This window comes from Thermobia domestica, chromosome 15, assembly GCF_964235325.1.
Source record: "Thermobia domestica chromosome 15, izTheDome1.hap1.1, whole genome shotgun sequence".
Taxonomy (NCBI): domain Eukaryota; kingdom Metazoa; phylum Arthropoda; class Insecta; order Zygentoma; family Lepismatidae; genus Thermobia; species Thermobia domestica.
The window spans coordinates 19,639,565-19,661,912 of record NC_137468.1 but is presented as its reverse complement, the minus strand read 5'-3'; the positions used below and the strand labels follow the sequence as shown (position 1 = coordinate 19,661,912).

General features: G+C 34.4%; 1 protein-coding gene across 1 annotated transcript in view; it reads right to left on the bottom strand.

The window, feature by feature from the left end:
- LOC145672099 (uncharacterized) overlaps positions 1-22,348 on the bottom strand; it is a 215,842-nt gene that overhangs the window by 15,595 nt on the left and 177,899 nt on the right. Inside the window, exon 7 of the mRNA XM_081741367.1 lies at positions 1,074-1,399. Within this exon, the coding sequence (XP_081597493.1) occupies positions 1,074-1,399 (326 nt within the window). The remainder of the gene's footprint in view (positions 1-1,073; positions 1,400-22,348) is intronic.

The following is a 22,348-nucleotide window of genomic DNA, read 5'->3' as shown; positions in this document are numbered from 1 at the left end:
TCACAATACAAAGTATTGGGGCAAATACAAATATATATTCGACTGGCGTGAAATATTTCTACCTGCCTCAATAGGTAGATTGGGTCAAGTACTGATATGTTCTACAATTTACATGTCCAATCACCTGTTTACGTTCCAAGTCAATTTGGCCAAATTTTTCTATTTTTGTATGCTACAGAGTTACGAATATATTTTCCACCCAAATATCCTTCTGGTAATTCCAATGTATTAGTCAAGAGAACTTCGGCAAAAGCTAGCATATAGTGATATTATTACACCAAAATATATACATATACATAAATCATAAATCAAATTAAGTCAAATTACAGTAAAAAGTAACACCAAAGTTTACAGGTTCGAACCTATTGTACGAACTAATGTTTTATTTTAGTAAGTGAACTTCAGTTAAGAATTCAAGATTATAAAATGAATGTTTTGTGACATTATTGTCATAACGTTTGTTTGCTGTGCTGAACTACAATATGTATGCCCTAAGTGGTTCTAAGAAATTATAAATTTTTTATTCTTTACCATCAACATGGTTTCTTAACTACATATGCAGAACCAATAATTGTATGCATTTTAACCTTAATTTATTTGTAAGTGTTTAGTAATATAGTAAATTTACTGCCAAAAATATCGGAAAGGTAGATGATGATAAAAAATAACAGATGCAAACTAAACCAAGTTATTCCTCTCGTAAATGTCAATAACATTATAATAATTACGTTCTCACTTACCGGCTAGTGCTCTGGTTAGCATTTTTTTTGGAACTGTATATTTATAACCAGAGCAAAGCAAAGCATAATATAAATATCCAGTTGATGAATTCATATATTTTATTAAAACATGATTCATGTTTAAGTAAATTGAAATCAACTTTACTGATATCCACTATATTAATAATAAGCTTATAATATATTGGCTTCTCTTTCTAAAGTTACGTATTAATAAATTCGATCTCCAGCAATACTATTTCTGATCATAGCGGTCAAATAAACTTAATAAAAATATTACAATTAATGTAAAGAAAATATTAGCGTTTGTTAGAAAATAAGAAAAGCGATTCTTACCTTTCGATGTATCAATGTAGTACATTTTAAGTAATGCTTTCCAACATCGAAGTGGTAATAAAACATTTCCTTACCCTTACCATCACATTGGGCAATGGAACTCGATGATGATATATTATAATGGTATTGTTTTTTGGGGTAACGGTTATTGTGTCTCAATCGTATAATATAAGAATTCTGATCAAATATATCATTTGTTCGTGTCAAATATATAATAACAAATCCATCTTTTTCATAGAGTTCTGTAAGTTCTATAGATAGGCTTCCACTGAATTCCCCAAATGATGTCATGCTATTTTCTAGTACTATTCCTGTATGAGGAATACCTAAAAATAAAGCGGTAAATTGAGTTAGAATATGTAAAAATATAGTAGGTCTAACCATATTTCAAATATATTTTTTCTTTCCATTTTGCCTCAATTTCTTTCAGTTACATGTATTTACAAGTATTTAGAAACTTCAATCATACACAATTGTGGTTTTTCTTTTGTTGAACATTAGCAATGAGAGCAATGAGAGAAACGACAAAGTCAAAATTGGTACACATCGTCTAACATTATAAGAAAATGATCGAAATTGTGACTATTTTCTGCGATATATTTTTATCATTCAAATTACCGTCCATAAAGCACGGACTTCGATCATGCGTTGCAGTTCGTGGTTAGACTCTCGCTGTGTGTGTAACACTTGCAATGTGTATTGCAGAAAACGACTACCATTTCGAACATTTGTTTCAGTAAACAATGTTGCTGTATGGGAGGCACGGGGACTCCCCTAAATCAAGCACCCCGATGGTGAGAGTCAAGAAAACTCGCTATAGCACTCCGATGGTAAGAGACAAAGGGGACTCATATTAAAAGCGCATCCCAATGGGAGCAAACTATTACTACGTCCATGTCCTTGTTCCTGGGGAACGCAAAAACTAGATTTTAATTCACTGATTAAACAAACCATTAATGTTCACAATTGCTGTCCATTTCAATTACATCTGTGATTGAAATTATCCCAACAGTGTGAAGAAAGTAATGTGATATGTTCTGGAGAATCAATTGGTTTTGCTATAAAACACCGGTTTCATTTTACAGATTTTAGAATATCTGCCTTTCTAACCCCCTGAGTTGGGGATGGTGAGATCAACTATGTTGTCGTTTGATAGCATTTGCAATATACCAACACTAGTAAAATTCCCAATCTGATGTATATTTCTTGAGATATAACTTTTTAACTGTTTATAATCCATTACGATTATTTTTCGATAACAACACCATCAATCACGCAACCAAAAACTGTTCAGTACAAAAGTTACAATTTTTCCCCAGAGAATCCGAATATGCAATAAAACATGAGTGTTATTATTTAAGACGGGCTCAGTGGTAGAACGTTCACATCTGGTGCTTGGGGTACCAGGTTCGATCCCAGCCACCGCCAAGTGAAATTTGTGGTGGACAAACACCGTGTGCGTTGTTTTTCTGTGGGTTCTCCCATTTCCTCCCACTTTCTCCATTCCACTATTTCATTTATCACTCATCATCACCGTTTTCTTCAGCCTAACCAGCATAACCATGGGACGTCAAACGCAAAGATTTTATTTCATTTTTCCTTATTTAAGATTTCAAAGTTGACCACTTCCTGTTACCGGGGTGGGGCAGAGTATCGAGTATCGTGTCATTGAATGTCTCTCTTGTAGATGAACAACTTTTATTACAACCTTTTAAACTCCGATATGTAGTTTTCCACCTGTCTTCAAAAACAGTTTTAAACGCATCGTTTTTCAACTGTTTTTAACCCATTTTAAAATGTGTCGATTACAGCGCCATGTATCACGCAACGGAAATGTGTTCAATACAAAAGTTACAATTTTACCCCGGCGAATCCAAATATGCTATAAAGAATGAGTGTTCGTATTTAAGATTTGACTCCCTCAGGCCTCGGTGTGGAGCAGGGGGTCGATCGTAGTATCATTCAATGTCCCTTTTCGAAACGAACAACTTTTATTGCAAATTTTTAAATTCTAATTTTTCAGTTTTCCAGATATTTCCAAAATAGTTTTAAATTCCTCAACCGATATATATATATATATATATATATACAGGGTGTCCATAAAGTCCGTTGCCACCCCGTGTATCTTCGAATCGTCTGCGAATATGGCAAAACGCATGTCCATCGTTATGTTAAGGGGCTTGGATTTTGAGCTATAAACGGTCCACCCCAGACATCCTCATATAGGGGTTCTTGGGGTCAAATTTAAAATTTTAAATGGCAAAGGGGTCGAGTAATATATCTTCGGAAAGGACTATACAAGAGAAGTATTTCGCCAAAAGTTTCAAGTCCCTATGTTGACCCATCCGAAAAGGTGGGGGTAAACATAGGAACTTCAAACTTCCGGCAAAATATTTCTCTTGTCGAGACCTTTCCAACGATACATTACTCGACAACCTTTGTCATTTAAAATTTTCAAGTTGACCCCACGTCCCCTTATATGATGGGGTCTAGAGAGCACCTTCTATAGCTCAAAATTCACGCTTATTAAAATAATGATATACATGATTTTTGTGTTCTCTCATATTCGCAGTCGATTCGAAGATACACGGGATAGCGAGGGACTTTATGGACACCCAGTATATATATATATATATATATATATATATATATATATATATATATATATATATATATATATATATATGTGTGTGTGTGTGTGTGTGTGTGTGTGTGTGTGTGTGTGTAGCGCTTGGTAAAATGTAATAGGGAATAGGCTGACAAGGATGCTTAACATTTATTAGAACTCTAAGAGACAGAGTACATTGGTCACCTCGTGAACGTGTAGCTACTCATTATACTTTGCCTTTCTGTGTGGAGACCGACGAATGGAAGAATACCGGATACTATTTCCCCAATAACAATACGCAAATTCTAGGCTTAACTCTATCCAATGGTGTGGTCGGGAGTCCTCACAGCCACAGTCGTCTAGTAACGCAAATTGACAGCGATAGGGCAGTACATAATCTAATAGTAACAGGGCACCTGGACTGAAGGGTGACAGCTTATCCTAGCCCCCCAGACGTCCTCAGTGCTGAAAGAATAACGAGAATTTTGCTCACACGGAATCGTGTATTCAATTTTTTATTACGGTTTAACAGACGGCATAAGATCGCCAGACTAGAACAAATTGTCATTATTAGGCACTGAAGTCAGTTTGAGAAATGACTAAAGGCGTGGTTAAAAACTATAACTTTTTATTAGTTCTACAAGTAGCTACGGATTTTTATAAGAAGCAATTATATGTTTGGGTTCTTCAATGCTAGCTCATTATTACTTCAGCTGGCCTGAAAATTCATTGAGTGTACGAATTACTCTTAGAAAATAACTAGATATATCCTACGTAATACAAATGCAAAGTTTTAATCTGCATCACATGAAATTTAGAGTATCATAGAATTTTCAAAACACGACAGACTTCAGTATAGTTTTAAATTGAGACTGAAATATTATCAAATAATTTTGCAAGTCTTCAAAATTCAAGCGAACGACACATAAAAATCCAAAAGCTGAATAATTATTAAGAAAATTAGGAATAGTCGATAACAGAGATCAATTGAAGAAAAATCAAAAGCATTGGCTTCAAGTGGAAAACTTGCTTTAAGTTTTAACTCCACAATACTTGTGACATCCTCAAACCTTTCAGGAGTCTAATTTCGTAAATACCGCACTACACTTAGCTCCGATAATAACTACCAGTGTATTTAATTCCATAACTAGAAATATCTTCAAAGTACTTCTACAGGTGACGTTCTAAGCGTAACCACCATCTAGGAAGATATACTCCTACACCTTACAGTAGTGCCTCTATAGCAAATGTCGTAAATTCGCCCAATCACTTCAGCAGCGCCTTTATATATAAAACAACTCCCGTTCTAATTATACGACAGTGTCGATACTATCTGATAAGCAATTGAAGCTTAAGCGAGAAATATAGGAAGATGTTTATATTACATTAAAGGAAATGTATGACGCATTAATCCCACATTACACGTAACTAGCTTTAATAAAGAACAAAAAGTAAGACACTTCTTTCTTTTGACCACAAAATCTTATAACTCAATTAGAGAACTTAACACTTGAATAGTTCATTATAATTTCCTAATATTGACTGAATCATATTTTATGTAGGACAGTACGAGTATTCATTGCTAATGAAGCTAACAATCATGGTTTGCTCGTGAAGTCCAATCCTAAGAACCAAATTACATATGCATTTCCTTAAGGCAGCAATACCAAAAAGAGGGTCACTAAGTTTCTTAGGCACTGCTAAACAATTACTAAGGTTTGAGTGTTATGGGCATGATAGGAAAAATCAACAAAATTGATGTTAATTAAATTATAAGATAACGTGGTTTGATATTGAATCACAACGGATTGAAATGAAATATCAGTTAACACGCAAATATTAAATTAACATATAAGGATAACATAAACACTAACAAAATCCTAAGTACAATCTAATAAAGTACATTGTATTCCGCACTCTTGAGTATGTTTCGATTGATTACATAAATATCTTGAATTTGAGTTTCTGTTACTGCAAACTTGTCCATCTAGGAATCTATTTTGTGACCAAGTACGCTGATTCGTATTGCGATTTCTACTAGGATTCCTATTATAATTCCGGTAACTTCTGTTACCGTTACCATATCTATAATTAGGTTGAGTTGAATTACCGGTACTATTTTGATTATTTGTTCTAGTACCAAAATAATGGACACTATTTTCTGGAGAATTAACACTATCTTTATTTTGAATACTTAAATTTCGAATGTGTGCATAATTAATATTATTACGTCTAGAAGTAACCTGACTTTTTTCTGGATTTCTGCTATTTCTTTTTGCTTGAAATTGACTTTCGTAACTTTGAACTAACACTATCATATGGTTGAAATTGACACATTGAGCGGTCATCAACATTTGCTGTAATCTAAAGGGTAATAAAATACGGACAGAAGCTATTATACGTGATTCTGGTTGGTTTGGATTAAGTGCTTTTAGTTCATTATATGTGGCCACCACAAATTCAGTAACATTTTTATGTATCTTAGGGTCAAATGATTTCGTTCTTAGTAATGCGTCCCTATTTGCTAACATGAAATCATTCTCATAGTTTGCCAATAACGCCTCTTTAAAATCAAAGTACCCATTAATGTTATCTCGGATTGCTTTGAACCAAGTCAAACATGGGGGTAATAAGACATGAGGAAGAAGTTTCATGAATTTTGACTCTTTAATTCCCATTAATTCACATTCGTCCTCGAATTTTTCTATAAATACCCTAGCTGGAATATCCTCAGGTACACCACTGAATTTTGTTAAGGATTTTATTTCACTGAATCGTAAAGGCATATCAGTACCATAAGATTTAGAACACTTACAGTTACCATGAGAATTCTTACTCTTCTGTGTAGAATGCTTCGTTCTTCTTCCTGATTCGGTGCTCTCTTTACTATCATCCGATGATCCGCTATCTTCAAAAATTGCTTGGGAATGAGGTGTTGGTTCTGTCCCATTATCAGGAGATCGATTGATATTCCTAGGTCCATCATCACGCTCCATCTCCTTAGCAAAAATATACTTTTCCTTGAAAGTATGAAACTCCTCCTGAAGTCCTTTAATCCTATTAGAATGTTCGTTTACAACCGATTCTATAACTTCGACGGCATTTTGTACTCCGGTATAGGTTTCAGCTACCTGTTTCATTTTCTGTTCGCATTTGTCGAGTCTGGCGTTAATTTGTACATTCATTTGGTTTTGCTGCTGATGTAACTGTTCCCATTTATGGTCGTTTCTCTGCTGTAACTGTTCTAGCCGTTGATATATATTATCTTCTAACTTGCGTTGGAATCGGTTCATTTTATCATCAAATTGTTCTTCAATTTTATGTTGCAAAACATTCATTTTTTCATCCAACTGCTGTTGAGACACATCAACTTTTCGTTGCAAGTCGTTCATTTGACGAGATATTTATTTGAGTACATCTGCCAAATTCTCAGAGGCACCAGTTTCATTTTGATTAGTCCTGATGTCGTTAACTTCACTATCTGATAAATCCATCTTAGTATTTCTATAGATTAACTTTCCACTCCTCAAGATGGTATAATTATTAATCGACTTAATGATGTATGTGTTTAACTATACTTTCAAACAGTACACAATGAATAAAACAACTTCGTAGCACTCACTTGTGTTCTCTCCTAAACTTGGTTTACTAAACTTCTTACCAGTTTTTAGCTACTCCCGGTTTTCGGCACCATTATACAACGTAATCGTTGAGCCCTAGTTCAAATAACTGAGTTGCACACGTATTAAATTAGCACAAAAACTGCAAATGTTGCTTATTCGAATTTATTTATTCTATAGTTATATCTAGGCTGCTTACAGCCATCATACCACAATATGTTATATCGTTGCTATCGTTACAGAATCAACATTCTAAGATACAAAAGAATTTATATATAATTATAACTTCTTAAAATATATATAACTTCTTCTTCTTCTAACCTATATAAAATAATTAAATAGTTGACTAGTTTATAACACCTTTGATTAAAATATCTAAATGGTGCAGGTAAAGAATAATACATGCATGTCGTTCTATCTTTAAAGATAGAACGACAGCATGTATTATTCGACAGCATGTATTATTCTTTACCTGCACCATTTAGATATTTTAATCAAAGGTGTTATAAACTAGTCAACTATTTAATTATTTTATATAGGTTAGAAGAAGAAGTTATATATACTTTAAAAAATATATAAATATTTGGTATCTTAGAATGTTGATTGTGTAACGATAGCAACGTTAGAATACATTGTGGTATGATGGCTGTAAACAACCTAGATATAACTATACAATAAATACATTCAAATAAGCAACATTTGCAGTTTTTGTGCTAATCTAATGCGTATGCAACTCACTTATTTGAACTAGGGCTCAACGATTACGTTGTAGGCATTCTACAACTATATGCCGAATAATCACTAAGATTATAAAATATCGAATACGAAAGAACTGCACTTGCTAGAAATAGGTACAATAATAATGTTTCGTAAAAGGTCAAGCGTGTATCGCCTCAACTCAGTGAAAACTATGTGATGTTGTATGTCAATTTGTCAAAATACGTTTCGGCGAATAGACACTATATTCTTAGCCTTGTTAAAAGCCTCTTACCAGCCACAGCGTATTCATTGGGAGAATAACTACTGATACCAAAGCAGGGAACAGAATGTTCTATGTAAACGAGCTGTTCTTGACTGCTTGGTTGTGTTGTGTCGTCAAGTTTCAGCACCCAATACTAAACAAACACACTTTTGTTTCTTTGGAGTGTATATTACAAGAATAGGTTGCACTAAATGTGTTCGCTAGCAGTACTCTGAAAGCTTATATTAAAGTTTGTATGTAAGCCCAAATAAGTACAGCATGCATAAAAAGATGAAGCTTTTGACCAGGCGTAAATTTTGCTGGTGTTACTTCAGCAGTGTAACCGGGGCACTTATTGACGGACAAGAAAACAGAGCTATCACATTTCTTACAGCCTGTATATTATTTATCACTACCAGATACTGTTTTAACAAGAAACTCATTTTGTGCTATACTTCTTAGTTACTTTTGTGCTTTCTGGTATGTGATAATAATCCAAGATTGTGCCTAGACTGAATAGCAAACCCATGTAGTACCACCGCACAGAAAACTCTGGATTTGCAAAATAACGGTTTTCAAGTCTTAAGTAACTTTGAGGATAGATCCAGAAGAGTTAAGTTTGATTTTGAGAACTTTAATTGGGCCATATCAGCAAACTTCTTACAAGTGAACATTTATTTATCTTTTTTTTCTTATTTATGACATGGAATTATAATTAACTGCATTTATTCAGTTACACGATAAAAAAAAGTTATGGGGTATCAGTCGTACTGATTGAAAAGAAGGTTCTTTCCTACGGAAACATTGCATTACTTGAAATCAATTTGGATTTTATTTGTGTTAACACCACATACACAGACACGAGAAAACGAGATATGTATAAAATTTAAATGGATATGTATTAACCTTAAATGGATTGAGGCATTACTCACACTATTGACGTCACGTATGCCAACATAACCGTTACAATCTGTTCATTTTTCATGTATAGCTAATTTGTTTAATGTTATAACAAATCTTAGCTCCATATATTTTCTAATTTACGTATATCTGTCGAACACGCTGTCTGTTGAATACCTATGGACAAACAAAAAATTATATATTTTTGTTCCGAATTCCGATTTGATCCTCTACGCTAAGGTAAATATGTATTACACGTTACTACTGACAAAGTTGCTAGAATCGTAACTTTTTACAAATTACTCTTACACAAGTAAACAAGTGATAGTTAAGGTACTGATTTTAAAAATATATAGCTATGCCTTTTAAAAGTTTTCTCACTTAAAAATAGAGAGATGCTACTTAGGAGATACAATTTTTTTTTACTTCATTGAATATTTATAATGTAGTTTGTGATGTGATTTATTTAATTTCAATATACCATTTTTGTATAAATTTCGTTCCATTTTCGTCATTCTTATTTTGCTTAAATGTGGCTAGTACTTAAAAAACTTCTAATCCAATTAATCTCTACTTCTTATGTTCTTTTATATAAGTGCCAACAAGTAGAGATCAATTATTGTTTCTTTGAATCGTTTACAATTGAGTAAAGAAACGCTGACTCAAAAAAATTGTAAGATTGTTCGGAGCGTGAATATATGTGAATATTTAATTCTCGTCTTCTGACTGATGAAGTATCGATTTACGTTGCCAGGAATCACTACTTATTGCACTATTATGAGAAAAGTGAATATTTCCTTTTTTGATTTGTGTATGCACATATATCGTCATATTAGAAAAAGAGGAACGTAACTCAATTTTCGTAGCTTCACAGAAAAGAGAGAAAAAGTTTCTTTTTTCAAACAAATGTTATTTTAATAAGATATTGGTGATATTGGTGGTATTATCGCATCAGTAACAATATTACTACTGACATTAATAAGCTTCAGCAAGTATTGATTATGTCGCAATGTATAAATTTCAATCATTGAATAATGATTGTTGAAACTTATGAAAGTGAGATTTGATCGCAAAGTAATAATAATAGAAATGAAGCTAACTATATCCTTGTTCGAAATATACATGTTAGAGAGGATTGTAATCATAGTATGACGGGTAATGTTAAATTTACTCGTAATTACAATATGACAGAACCTAATTTCAGAAAAAATAGAAATAATAATAATTCCGTTTCTAGGAAGAATGTAAACAATCGATCTAATTTTCCACGTACTCCCAGATTTCGTAGTAATTACATAGGTGGCAAAAAGTTTCAAATTAGGAACCAAAGAACTGGTGAGTAGGTTGTAATATAACTATCGACATTCGTAAATATTCATGAGTGAGGACTTTTCTGACATTTTAGCAGTTCCTAATGCACGTTAAAAAAATGGATACAATCTTTTACGCATACTAATGACACATAATGTATGCAGGTGCGGCCGGAGGTTGTATAAAGAACATGACATATAATAAATGGTTTCCGGTAAAAAAGAAATGTTAATTGGACAAGCAGAATACAGAAAAAACCTTTCGGAAATACAATATGCAGATCACACACGTAGAACAAGGTAATTCATTAATATGCAGCACATGTAACGCGGCAGCTGCTGGAGAATATTCTAGAAATTTGGATCGTTGGTATGAGTGAAAGAAAGCACTGGAAACTTCCAGGTCTTTTTTCTAAGCTTATTATTGTTGGAATAGGGGAAAGAACACACTCGAAACTACTGGAAAGATTGAAGGGCATATAAATACTGATGCATTTGCATGATGTGTACATTTAGAAAGAAGAGGGCACCAAGAACAAGTGTTAACTTTGCGAAGAAGATATTTTACTACTAGGAGAGATTGGAAGATTGGTAAGTACTAACGTTGTAGTTTTCTTGTATTATACTTGTTCATTTTTATATGGGAAAGGGACATATTGTAACTGTTTGGAGTATAAGGGGGACGGAACTGTTTGGTTTTATCGGAAATTGATTGCGGATTTTCCGGCATTGAAAATGATATGACCCGGTGTACTTTTATGGAATTATAACGTGACTAAGATATAGTATAATGTAATATGTAGGGAATCATCATTAATGATAGCACCGGGACTCGAATGAGTATTCTCCCACGTGGAGAACCGTACGCTAAATATTTTTGCTTGCAGTGCGAACTTGTTACTTATACATAGCTATTTATTGTGTTTAAACACATTCAGGTATATATAAATTATATTGTACAGAAAGTTAGCAGAATGCGCCCCCCGGGACTCGAATGAGTATTCTCCCAGGTGGAGAACCGTACGCTAATTTTTATGCTTGCAGTGTGAACTTGTTACTTATATATAGCTATGAATTGTGTATGACATAACAAATATATATAAATTATATTGTACAGAAAATTAGCAGAATGCGCCCCCGGGAATCGAACCAGAGTTTTTCCACGTGAAAAGCCGTACGACAAACATTTTGCTTAGCAGATGTTGTTACTTATATGTAGCTATGAATTGTGTAAGACATAGCAGGTATATATAATTATATTGTACAGAAAGTTAGCAGAATGCGCCCCCGGGAATCGAACCAGGGCTATCCCACGTGGAGAACCGCACGCTTGCTTGCACTGTAGACCTTTCCCAGTTATAAATGGTATATTTTTACTGTGTATGAACAATCTTATACTGGAGATGTAGTTAACAGAATTTGCACCGCGAATCGAACCATGGCTCTCTTACATGCAAAGCCAATATGGTTGAGCGTTAGTGTTACGTTGAATATCATATTTTGTAATTTGAAAAGTCGTAATACGGTAACTAAGTACACTTTTTTCTTTTCTGTTGTAGGTGCTGAAGCAAATAAGTGATAGGAGCGAGAAAAAGCAGAGAGCACGAAAGACGTGGATTGTAATTGGATCATCACTTAAACAGAGATAAACTAATATTCGGTAAGTATTATTATTATTATTATTATTATTATTATTATTATTATTATTATTATTATTATTATTATTATTATTATTATTATTTTCAAAATTTGTTTGTTTTCAGGTTTTTAGTCATTGTATACATATATTGATTGCACTTTTTTTGTCTTGTATTTTACAGAAAAATGGAGTTTTACTTTGAGGAATTTAACGTGATTGATGAAACTATTTTCCAGGGAAGACTGAGAGGCTTGGATAGTGCTGAACGTGTTTTACATACGTGGCAACAAGTAGTGGACCTGCAAGCAGCAGGGTATATTGGATCGTCTGAAATTGTAAGTGATCTACTATCGCTCAGCAGCGGACATTATAGAGCTCTTTGACCACGGATTTTTCCGTGAAGAACGATTGTATGATGTGGCATTTATGTCATATTTAAATTATATGGCCTCTGAGAAGGGGCAGTTAGAGCGAGTGAGTGATAAAAGTGTATCCGCGTTCTTTTCATTTACGGGAAATCGAGAAAATGTTCAATCAGAACATAATGATGATGATGACTCATTACATATTGATTGGGCACTATTAAATGAAATTAATTTGGATGAACCATTAGAAATTCAAAATTCCGAAACTGACTTTACAGAGATGTTGTGACAAACATTACAAGAAATTGAGGAAGACAATGCGCGTGTTGATCGTCTGAATAATGCACATTATTCAGAAGATATGCGACCCACAACTTCTCAGCACCCTCCATTGCGAGGGTATGGAGGGAATGAAAGAGAGTGTAATATGTTTGAAATTGTGGGGAGAAATGTGAGAGAGTACCCGCGTTTCAATATGAAAGGGGTGGAAATTATTGTAAAACCAACGGTGCAACATATAATTACAAATCCCATGGATTATATTATATCCATGATGGATTATGCGCTCTCTACCGTTCTGAGGGATACACGACCCCACGATTTTGTCGGTTTAAGAATAAATTCCGACCGAGATCTCCTGAATAAAGAAGTGTTTGTTCCATGGCGAAAACGTCAAAATTTGAATACCGATGTGGTTCTTAGAACGGTGGAGAACGTATTAAATAGCAATGAATCATTTCTTTTAGGAAATCAATTAGAATTCCGGTTTGATATCGTTGATGGATTACACGGACAGGGTATACCTAAACGCGCAGCGGTAAGAAAATATGCAGAAATGAGTATTTTTCTCAAGGATCATGTGGTGGCCACAAAGGCTAGTGATTTTCTTTGTCTGCCAAAATCCATAGTATATTGGATTACGAAACATGAAGAGAGTAAGGATGCACTATATGTTATGACCCTGCCTACACGCAAAACCTGGGAAAATAAAGCACAAAAATTGTGTAATGATGTAAAAATGTACGTTGAACGGAAACAGGGATTTGATTTGGAAGATGTAGTTGCTTTTCAAATTTATTTAGTGAAAAAGAATTATCAAATTGTAGTATATGAATTACCGGAAAATTCCAGAACACCTGTGGTACGCTACCCAGGAATAAATGCGGAGAAAAAGATATTTATTTTGTATCAGAGAGGGGATACTGTGGGCCATTTCCAGCCCATGAAGAATATTACTCCCTTTATGGGTAAGACAAGTTTTTGCTTTTCATGCTTGGAAGGATTTTATGAAACACGTGCGGCTCACCAATGCCTGATGAGATGTTCGTACTGTGAACATTTTCATAGTAATGAAACTAACGCGAAATTGGTACATTGTACACAATGTAATAGAAACTTTGCTGAAGGCATTTGCTTTAATAACCATTTAACACTAAATAAAGTAAAGAAATCCACATGTGATTACGTAAAATTGTGTAACGCATGTGGTGTAATTTACGATGTGAGAAAAAGAAAATCAGCTCATGTATGCGGCGACTATTATTGTAGTCTTTGTAAAGTGCACGAAACTGTTGGCCATCGATGTTTCGTTCAAAAGTGTAAACTAAAACGCACTGAACGGTTTTTGTACATTATATTTGATGTGGAAACCATGCTATTAGCACCAAATGAGAAAGGTGAACGGGAGCATGCCGTAAATTTATGTTGTTGTTTGAATGTATGTTTCCACTGCATAAATACTGGAGTAGATAGTTTGTGTTTCAAGTGCGGAGATAAAATATCCGGGAACCGTATGTTTTCTTTCACAACCATGGAGGCGTTTATTGAACATGTGCTTATGGAAAGGCCAGAGTATCAGATCATTCTGGCACTTGCTCACAATAATTCGCGATATGATGGCCTATTTTGTGTTCGCACACTTATTGAGAAACAAAAAATAACTCCACATGTTCTTATGCACGGTCAAAAGATATTTCAAATTAGTATTAGTAATCGTTTTTATTTTCGGGACACTTTTCTTTATCTTGGTGTAAAATTATCCAAAGTACCGAAAACCTTAGGATTGAATGTTGAATTGAAAAAAGGAGATTTTCCATACCTCTTTAATACAGAGGAACATCAAAATTATGTTGGAGAATGGCCGGCATTGCATTATTATGACCCAGACTCACGTAGTACGGCAGACCGGGCAGAACTTATGCTGTGGCATGAAGAGCGAGTACGGAATGGTGATATTTTTGATTTTCAGAAAGAATTGATGGAGTACTGCCGGAACGATGTGCGTATATTGGCGGAGGCAGTAATTAAATTTACCTCCATGATTGAAGAGAAAACAAATGGTATTCAATGTTTTATTTCCAGCACGACGATCGCTAGTCTGGCAATGTTGACGTACCGGTGTCATCACCTCATTGAAAACACAATTCCAGTTATTCCTCCAAACGGGTTCCAACTTACTCAACAACAGAGTATTAAAGCATTAAAATGGTTGAAGTATATGGAACATGTAACAAAGAGATCTATTGTTACTTCGAATAATGCGTTGGAGATATAAAGTTGATGGTTTTGACGCTAAAACAAACACTATATATCAGTTCATGGGATGTTACTGGCATTCCTGTAAAAGCTGTTATAAAGATAATAGAAATAGCATTTTATGCAAAGAAAATGGTGCGTACAACACTTTTGAAAAGAGATGCGAACAAACAGTGCACTGCCGCAACTATTTGAAAAAATTAGGTTATAATTTAATAGAAATTTGGGAATGTGAATGGGATGCAATGGTAAAACGTGATAAACGTATACAGAAGATCCACGAACAACGGTGCAAACATATTCGTGATCCTCTCATTCCGAAATCTGCCTATCAAGGAGGTAGAACAGAAAATTTTAAGTTATATGTAGACTGTGCAGAGGACGAATACGTAGTTTACGTAGATGTCACTTCGCTTTATCCCGCAACAATGTGTAAACGAGGCATGCCTGTGAATGTACCTAAAGTACACAATGGCCCCAATTTCCCCAATGTGCGAAACATTCATGGACTTGTAAAATGCAGTGTTCTTCCACCCTCCGATTTATATTTTCCAATCCTTCCTTATGTTACGGGAGGAAGATTAATCTTTGGATTGTGTAAATCGTGCATGGATGAACAAAATGATGATGAATGTACGCACATAGATCTTGAACATATCATTACCGGTACGTTCTGTACCCCCGAACTGCACAAAGCATTAGACAATGGGTATGAGCTAATTGAAATTCGTGAAATATGGGAGTTTGATTTATTAGTCCCGGAAAAAGATGTTTGTGAAGGATTATTTGGGTCATATGTAAAATCTTTTTTACAAATGAAACAAGAAGCTTCAGGCTTTCCTGCAGAATGCAGTACAAAAGAAGAGCAGGAAAAGTACATTCAAGAATATTTCAGGCATGAGGGAATACAGTTAAATTATGAGAACATAGAATATAATCCAGGCCTGCGCAGTACAGCGAAACTGTTTTTGTATTCGCTCTATGGGAAATGGGGACAAAGAACAGACCTTTCACAGTGCACAATGGTTGATACAGCAGAGGATTTTTTGAAAATTTTAACAGATCCTAAATATGAAATTCAAGCTGTAACACCAGTTGGTGAAACTCATTTAATTGTTCAATATAAAGACTTGAGAGTGAAAATATCCCATTAGCATTTTCAAATGTTGTGCTGGCAGCATTTATAACATCATGGGCACGACTGTGGCTGTATGATCTACTAACAAGTGTTGGAGAACAGAATGTAATCTATTGCGATACGGACAGTATCATGTTTATACAAAGAAAAGATGAGCAACTCCCATTAAAATTAAGTTCGTATTTGGGTGGATTAACAAATGAAGTTCCCGAAGGTTGGGAAATACGTAAAGTAATAGCATTAGGTGCAAAGAATTACGCCTACGCTTTACGCAATGCTAGTGGGGAAATGAAATATGTCTACAAAATATGTGGAATAACATTAAATCACAGAACAAATGATAAAATTAATTTTGATAGTTTTTATGATTTAGTGATGGGGAATCGGGAGGCAACTGTAATCGAAATGACATCCAAAATTGTTCGGAAACCAGATTTGCGCATCTTTTCTCGAAGAGAACTAAAGACACATCGAATGGTGACCAGTAAACGCAGACGAATAGACGCTGACATTGTGACTGACGTACCAAGAAGTGTTACTGTTCCGTATGGCTATAGATCTCATAAATGATTGGCCAGAGACTCGTTTTTTGGGAATAAAAAGCAGAGTTTCTATCACATTGTGTCATTTGCAACGAAGATGTTACGTTTTAAACATCCGTGCACTATTCTCATAGCTGGTCCTTCCCGTGCTGGTAAAACTCACTTTGTGAAACGATTAATCAAAGAAAGAAATGATATGTTTAATGTTTCCTTTAAAGAAATTGTATGGTGTTATGCCGCAGTTATACCAAACTTGGACGTTGATGCAAAAATACGTTTTCTGGAAGGAATCCCCGATATAAATACTTTTGATATAAGTGAAAATTCATTACTCATATTAGATGATTTAATGTCAGAAACAAATGACGATGTGGCCAAATTATTTACCAAGTACGCTCACCACAAGAAATTAACCGTAATATTTATTGTTCAAAATTTATTTCCAAAAAACCGGCATGCTCGAGATATTAGTTTAAGTGCACATTATATAGTGGTATTTAAGAATCCACGTGATAAGTTACAAATTGAATATTTAGCAAGACAAATTATGCCTCGTGAAAACAAACAACTCGTAAATGTCTTTGAGGAAATTACACAAAAACCACACACCTATTTATTGTTTGATCTTACACAACAAACACATGATGCCCTACGATTGAGAACAAATATATTTCCCGGAGAGATAATGCATGTGTACAGTAGTGTTAAAAATGCGGCCACACCGTTTTATGTTTAGTTAGCATCAAGATGTTGAAGGTAAAACATCATTACAATACGCTCTGCACGCTTGCGAAATGCAAGCCATCCGATCGGAAAGTTATTCTTCAAAACGCACCGGGTGATTTGATTCGTACCATATCACAAGTAGCAAAAAATACTATAAAAGGAAATATCCCCATATCATTAATTCAGAAGCAAAGGCTCCGTAGACATAAGAAGATCTTACGTGGTCTCTCCTCAAAACTTTCTCTTAAAAAGAAAAAGAAATTATTACTACAGAAAGGTGGTGCATTACTTTTATTAATTCTCGGGCCACTCATTGGTGCCTTAGCCTCAACAATTTTTGGAAGATAACATGTCGGAATTACGTAAAATGCTATTAGTTCCAGAAAATGCACTTCATAGAATACAATCTAATTTAAAGACGCATGAAGCACATCAATCAAGACTAGATAAAGATATGAGCGAAATCTTACATCGTACAGATTTGAGTAGAGAACAAAAATGGAAATTGTATCAGCAAAAATTACCTCAATATTTACATTATAAATCGGGTCCCACACCGGAAAATCCTATTGCCCTACCCATTGTTGACTCAGAAAATGCAAGTAGTCGTACAGATAGTGGAATTTTAACTCTTGTACCCGACATATTACAATCGGCACCAAAAACACTTCGAAGGAAAACGGATTTATTACTTAAACAACTCATTAATTCACAGAAAATCTCGTGGGATCAAACAGGTACAGTAGCTATCGATGGAAATATCATTCCCGGTTCCAATATTATCGATTTAGTAAATGATGTCGTTCGTACACGGAAATATTCAACACAACCAGTAGGATTACAGTCATTTAAAACGTTATTGGATGATATTAATGTTCCTCGGGAATTTATTAGTTCACGTACACCAGGACCGCCTTCACCTGCTTTTACAACCCCAAAAGTGACTGGCAGTAAAATTCGAAAACGGCATTCTTCTTCGACTGCAGTATCTCCCGCAATTGCAGCTAACGTATTTCGGTATTGGAAAGAATATAAAATGTAAAATAAGAAATGACAAAATTATCAAAAATCTATTACAAGTATTCAGATCCCGCATCTTTATCCAGTGTTAGTACATTAGAACGTAAAACAAAATTATCCCGAGAGAAAATTAAAAAATGGTTAGCATCACAAGATGCATATACAATGCACGCTCCAATACGAAAAACATTTCCACGGAAACAATATTATGTTAGTGGTCCTAATGAAACATTACAATGCGATTTGGCGGACATGCAAAATATTGCAAAGTATAATGACGGATATCGCTATATTTTATGTGCAATTGACATTTTTTCACGGTACTTGTATTGCATTCCTGTGAAAACAAAGCAAGGGCCTGAAATGGCTAATGCAATAACTTCAATTTTAAACCAAGTGCCATTACTGGTTCACGTTCAAACTGATTTAGGGTCAGAATTTTATAATCGCCATGTAAAGAAAGTGTTTAAAGATTTTGGGATTAATCATTATAGTGTACATTCGGAAATGAAATGTGCGTTAGTGGAAAGAGTAATTCGTACCATTAAAAGTAAAATATATCGTTATTTTACTGCAGAAAATACGTATCGGTACATTGATGTGTTGGATCAAATTGTACACAATTATAATCATAGTTATCATTCAACTATTAAAATGGCACCCGCAGAAGTAAATGATTCAAATATCAATCAAGTGTGGAATACGCTGTACGGAAAGACTGTACATAAGAAGAAATTAACTTGTAAATTTCAAGCAGGAGATTATGTTCGTATTACTAAATATAAGCATAAGCTTGAAAAAGGATATTTGCCAAATTGGTCTCGAGAAATATTTCTCGTTGATAAATGTATAAAATCAAATCCTGTAACTTATAAATTAAAAGACTGGAATGGTGATGAAATTAAAGGAATATTTTATGCTGAAGAATTACAAAAAATATTTCTAAGCTCAAACAAGACCTATTTAATTGAAAAAGTTCTTCAAAGTAAGAAGGGGTGGGTTTTCGTAAAATGGTTAGGCTACCCAGAAAGTATGAATTCGTGGATTCGAGTATCTAGTATTCAGTCTGCATAATGAATTCGTCATTGAAACACGGTTTTTACGTGACGATACCTTCCAATGCAAGTAGTACACTTTTTGATAATACAACATCCTCATTTCGAGTAAAACTTGCAAGGGCCATAGATTTAACGGACGGAGAGTGGGTTGTGGGCTTAACACAAATTAATATACCGTGGAGTTTTTATAATGTTGGTCCGGGTGAACAAATTACAATCGATACATTTATTGATGGTGAATATATTCGATATCCTGTTAAAGTAACGGAGGGATATTATGCATCCATTAAAACCATCTTAAATCTAATTCCCGAGAAAGTACGTATAATAAAATATAATTATTTTAAGAATCAAGTGTATATTCAACATTCCTTCCGGTCACGTGATCGGTGTATTCTAGACATAACAAAAGGTTTACAACATATACTCGGTTTTATGAATGAAAATTCAAATTTTTATAATTCAGTGGTGTATATAAAAGATCAACATAGGGAACAATTTCTGGCTCCTCAGGGAAAATATCCCTGTAACCTTGATTATAATATTCCAACAGAAGTTAACGTATGTGTGGATATTGTAAAACAACAAGAAGAAATTGGACCTTTACTTCGTAAAATTAGTATATTCTACGAGCGGTATGGACGAATCAAAAATATTTTATTTCATAACCCGCAGTACGTGAAAGATGAAAAGAAATATTTTGATACGATAGAAGTAAACTTAAAAGATGAACTCGGTATAAACTTACCATTTCGTTTTGGAACTTCGAACTTGACACTTCACTTTAAACGAAAATGATTTCTGAAAGCATTGAAGACAGCTTCTACATTACACTGGTTTCAAATGCAAGTACAGACGTTTATCCTAAAAATAGTCCAACTCATTTCATTAATAATTTGAAAAATACTGTACGTTTAACAGATACGGATTGGTGTGTCGGATTAAGTGAAATACATATTCCTTTAACGTGTCATAATGTCACCGAAGATGAAAATATCGTTTGGTACAAATCAGAAGGTCATGAAATTATGAAAAGTAAAATTACTCCTGGATATTATGCAAACATTGAACACATACTGGAAGAATTAAATAAAGTTTCAGAATTTATACGATTTAACGCTTCCAATATTATTCATGTTACTTCTGAACCAAACGTTGAATTTATAACACTTTCACCTACTTTGGCTATACAACTAGGTTTTCATGAAAAAAATGATCTCATTATTCAAAGACAGGGATTTAAACAACCATACTTAGATATTGGATATCCTTTTCAAATTTTTGTGTATACTGATCTTATTGATTAACAATTGGTGGGAGATACGCAAGCTCCCTTACTACGTATTGCAACTGTTGACAATATGACTTATGGAAAAGTTCAAACGTTACGATATCAAGATATTCACTATATACCACTCTCTAAATTTTGCTTTAACAGTGTTGAAATACTACTAAAGGATCACGCAGGACGAAATTTACCATTTCGTTCTGGGGCATTGACAGTGACACTTCATTTTAAACGTTCTCCTGGAAAATGAAAAAGCAACATACGTATTATCAGCGGGGACGTGGCCTTCCCTTCTTTTCAGGTCCAGTTTATCAACGGGGTCATGGGATTGGTAGTTTCTTTAAAGGTTTATTTCGTTTTGCATTGCCTTTATTAAAACAAGGTGCCAAAGCTGTAGGCCGGCAAGCGTTACAAACAGGAATACAAGTTGCAGGTGATGTACTAGAAGACCGTCCATTTAAAGAATCCGCTCGTGCTCGCGTAGAAGAAGCTGGAGAAACATTAAAAACTAAATCTGCAAATAAACTTAGTCAGTTGTTAACCGGTAGACGTCCACGAAAACGTAAGGCTCCTGCTATTGTACAATTCGGTCCTCCGGTCAAACGTAATCGAAAATATTCAGGTGATATATTTAGTTAATCATGGCTTTACTCAGTGGAAGTAGTCCTGAATGTTGTACAAGTGAACTTGATTTGTTTACTATTCCAATGACTCAAACTGCCATTGAGTCATCTTCCACTGTTGAATATCGTCCGGTTTCTACTTTATCGTCAGAAGGACCAATTGAATTTGTTGTACCTGGTGAAACTGGTGATTTTATTCACACTGCATACTTGTATCTCTATGTAAAATGTAAAATTACAAAAAACGATAATACAAATTTAGTTGCGGCGGATATTGTTGCACCTGTAAATAATTTTCTTCATTCGTTATTTAGTCAAGTTGATGTTTTATTAAACGATAAATTAATTAGTTCATCCTCTGGTTCATATCCGTACCGTGCTTATATCGAAACATTATTAAATTATGGTAGTGATGCCGCTCGAACCCATTTAACTGGGGGATTATGGTATAAAGATACTGCAAACCAATTTAGTGTATTAGGTAATGCAAATACTGGATTTACAAATCGTGCCCAGTATGTTAGAAATAGTGCATCATTCGATATGTATGGCCGTATCCATGCTGATATTGCCGGTGTGGGATGTATGCTTCCTAATAAAGTAAGCTTACGTGTAAAATTACATCGTACAAAAGATACGTTTTGTTTAATGTCTGCTGAAAATACAGCATATAAAGTCAAACTTGAAGACGTAACACTTCATGTGCGGCGTCTAGATATTGCTGCCGACTTAGCTATGCAAATCAATGCTGGCATGGAACACATTCCGGCCAGCATACCTCTTACTCGTGTTGAAACTCGTACCTATACCATTCCCGCAGAAGTAAGTTCATATAATCTCGATAATTTATTTTTGGGTAAAGTACCAAAAGGTGTTGTTATAGGTTTTGTATCAAACGCTGCATTTAATGGTCAACCACATGTAAATCCTTTTGAATTTCAA